At 38.9% G+C, this 2,847-nt stretch overlaps 1 protein-coding gene across 1 annotated transcript; it reads left to right on the forward strand.

Moving 5' to 3' along the window:
- Positions 1-250: 250 nt before the first annotated feature.
- Positions 251-2,055, forward strand: LOC112506480 (probable sugar phosphate/phosphate translocator At5g25400). Its single transcript, XM_025110560.1, has one exon. The coding sequence runs from the start codon at positions 428-430 to the stop codon at positions 1,475-1,477; it is 1,050 nt and encodes a 349-aa protein (XP_024966328.1). The 5' UTR covers positions 251-427; the 3' UTR covers positions 1,478-2,055.
- The last annotated feature ends 792 nt before the right edge of the window (positions 2,056-2,847 follow it).

The raw sequence follows: 2,847 nt of genomic DNA on the forward strand, positions 1-2,847 counted from the left end.
AACTTAATAAAGATATATGAATAATTAATTAAAAAATATATCAAAATATTAAATGAATCCAGTATGATCCAATGAATGAAATCGATTCATTTTAAATTTAAATAAAAAAACCAAAATACATCATTGCATTTTTCATTTTTTTCATTTTATAGGTGAATGACAAATAAAATTAGGATCAAGAAGTCAAGAAAAAGGCTTTTAGTCCTCAGCCATCACCTACCCCTGTTCCACACACAGTTTCACCCCAAATCACACACCGCCACTGCTAAATTTCAACGACCTAATCCCTCCATCTACGTTCACTCAAATCTCTTTTAAACCCATCTTCCATTCTCCACAGATCCCTGATCCCATTTGGGGTTTCTTCTTTTTCCAATTGATTTCATCAGTTTTGACCCATCAATCACTCAGATCCAGTCCAACGAGAATGGGGAAAGGGGGAGCCCTAAGCGAAGGTGTTTTGAAGAAGATCATCCTCTCATACACCTATGTCGCTATATGGATCTTCCTCAGCTTCACTGTCATCGTCTACAACAAGTACATCCTCGATCGAAAGATGTACGATTGGCCTTATCCCATCTCACTTACCATGATTCACATGGGTTTCTGTTCTTCCTTGGCTTACATCCTCGTAAGTGTCCTCAAAGTCGTTGAACCAGTTCAGATGACTCGCGATATTTACCTAAAATCCGTCGTTCCAATCGGTTTGCTTTACTCTCTCAGCCTGTGGCTTTCCAATTCGGCTTACATTTTCCTATCTGTTTCCTTTATTCAAATGCTTAAGGCTCTGATGCCTGTTGCTGTTTACTCCATTGGTGTTTTGTTGAAAAAAGAGGGGTTTAAAGGTGATACCATGACTAACATGCTATCCATCTCTTTTGGTGTTGCTATCGCTGCTTATGGCGAAGCCAAATTCAATAGCTGGGGTGTGATGTTACAGCTGGGTGCTGTTTGTTTTGAGGCTACTCGATTGGTTTTAATTCAGATCTTGTTGACTTCAAAGGGCATCACATTTAATCCCATTACTTCCCTTTACTACGTTGCCCCTTGTTGTTTTGCCTTCTTATCCATCCCTTGGATCATCGTTGAGTTCCCCAAACTGAGGGATACTTCAAGTTTCCATTTCGATTACTTGATCTTCGGCACCAATTCTTTGTGTGCATTTGCATTGAATCTTGCAGTGTTCTTGCTGGTTGGGAAGACTTCAGCTTTGACCATGAATGTGGCTGGAGTTGTCAAAGATTGGTTGTTGATTGCATTTTCTTGGTCTGTGATCAAGGATACAGTCACTCCCATCAATCTGTTTGGTTATGGGATTGCTTTCTTAGGTGTTGCTTATTATAATCATGCCAAATTACAGGCCCTTAAGGCTAAAGAAGCAGAAAAGAAGGCAACCCAGATAGATGATGAATCTGGCAAGTTGTTAGAAGACAGAAGTGCAGAAAAATCAGCAAGAAAGAGTGAGTCTGATAATTGATATAAGTCAGATCAAGTGGTTTTGCCTGATTACACAAATGGGGATTGGGAAACATGAAGAGAATCAAGATTATTTGGGGTTAGGAAGCCCTTGAATCTTTTTTTGATGTATGTCTTTAGGTAGTTCTTTATATGTCATCTATTTCTATTTATTTAGAGTCCCGCCCTGGAGCTACCGATAAAGTTACTTCTTTGTGAGCAAATGGTTATGGATTCGAGTCCTGGAAACGGGTTCATTGCAGAAATGCAAGGACTTTTCCTTTTCGTTTGTCACAAAGGCGAGGAACTTTGGTGCACCGGTGTTGCGGCCCCTATCTCTATCTTATTTATTTTTCATGTTCTTGTTCTGGTACTCGAGGTTATTTGGGGTTGAGGCTGTTGAATTCTTGGTGCCGATCTGTGCAAGTGACTGGAGAAAGACTTTTGTCTTTTATATGTGATTCATATTTACAAATCCTCATTTGGGGATGAAATTGGATGTTGTTGTGTACTTATCTTGATTTTGTTTCTTTTTAGTAGCCTGGTTCTTGATATACTATATATATAGAATGTATTGTGTTATATGATTGGATATTCTTGGTAATGTGTGGACAATCTCTTTTTGAGAAGAGCTATAGCTAGAGAGGCATGTATGTGGTTTCATCTCAAAATCACTTTTTACGTTCTGCAGAGACTTAAATATACTTAAATAGTTTAAAAACTAAGATGACGTTTGGCCTGTGGAATGTTTTTGGATGTAATGAAATTTGTTAAAGGAATTTGACTTTGAACGAATTGGAATGAAATATTGTCAGATTTGACCATTTGTTTGATTTGCAGACATTGGAATGAAATTTGTTAAGGAATTGAAATCTGTCTGTTTGGTTCATATAGTATAGCTTTGGAATTGGAAAGAAATATTGGTAAATGATCAAAATGCCCATTTTTGAAAATTATAATTTTTTTAAAACTAAAAGAACTTTGATAAAATAATTATTTAATATGTAAAACAATATAAAACACACAACCCAAATGTAACCATAAGCCAAACGACATTACTAAATCGACGGTGGTCGGTGGTGGTTAAGATCGGTGGTGGTCGGTGGTGGTTCAGATCGGTGGTGGTCGGTAGTGGTTTAGATGGTGGTGATCATCAGTGGTTCAAATCGATGGTGGTCCGCGGTGGTTCAGATAGAGGTGATCAGCAGTGGTTCAGATGGGCAGTGGCCGCGGTGGTTCAGATCGGTGGTTGTTCAAATTGTTGGTGGTCGGCGGTATCCGACAATGATTCAGATTGGTGGTAGACAGTGGTTCAAATCGATGGTGGTCGGTAGTGGTTTAGATGGCGGTGGTCATCAGTGGTTCAAATCGATGGTGGTCCGCGGTGGTTCA

Source organism: Cynara cardunculus (assembly GCF_001531365.2).
Source record: "Cynara cardunculus var. scolymus isolate 2C chromosome LG 2, CcrdV1, whole genome shotgun sequence".
Lineage (NCBI taxonomy): Eukaryota > Viridiplantae > Streptophyta > Magnoliopsida > Asterales > Asteraceae > Cynara > Cynara cardunculus.

Excerpts from the sequence above, each read along its gene's own strand:
- LOC112506480 (XM_025110560.1), top strand. The coding sequence starts at position 428 with ATGGGGAAAGGGGGAGCCCTAAGCGAAGGTGTTTTGAAGAAGATCATC.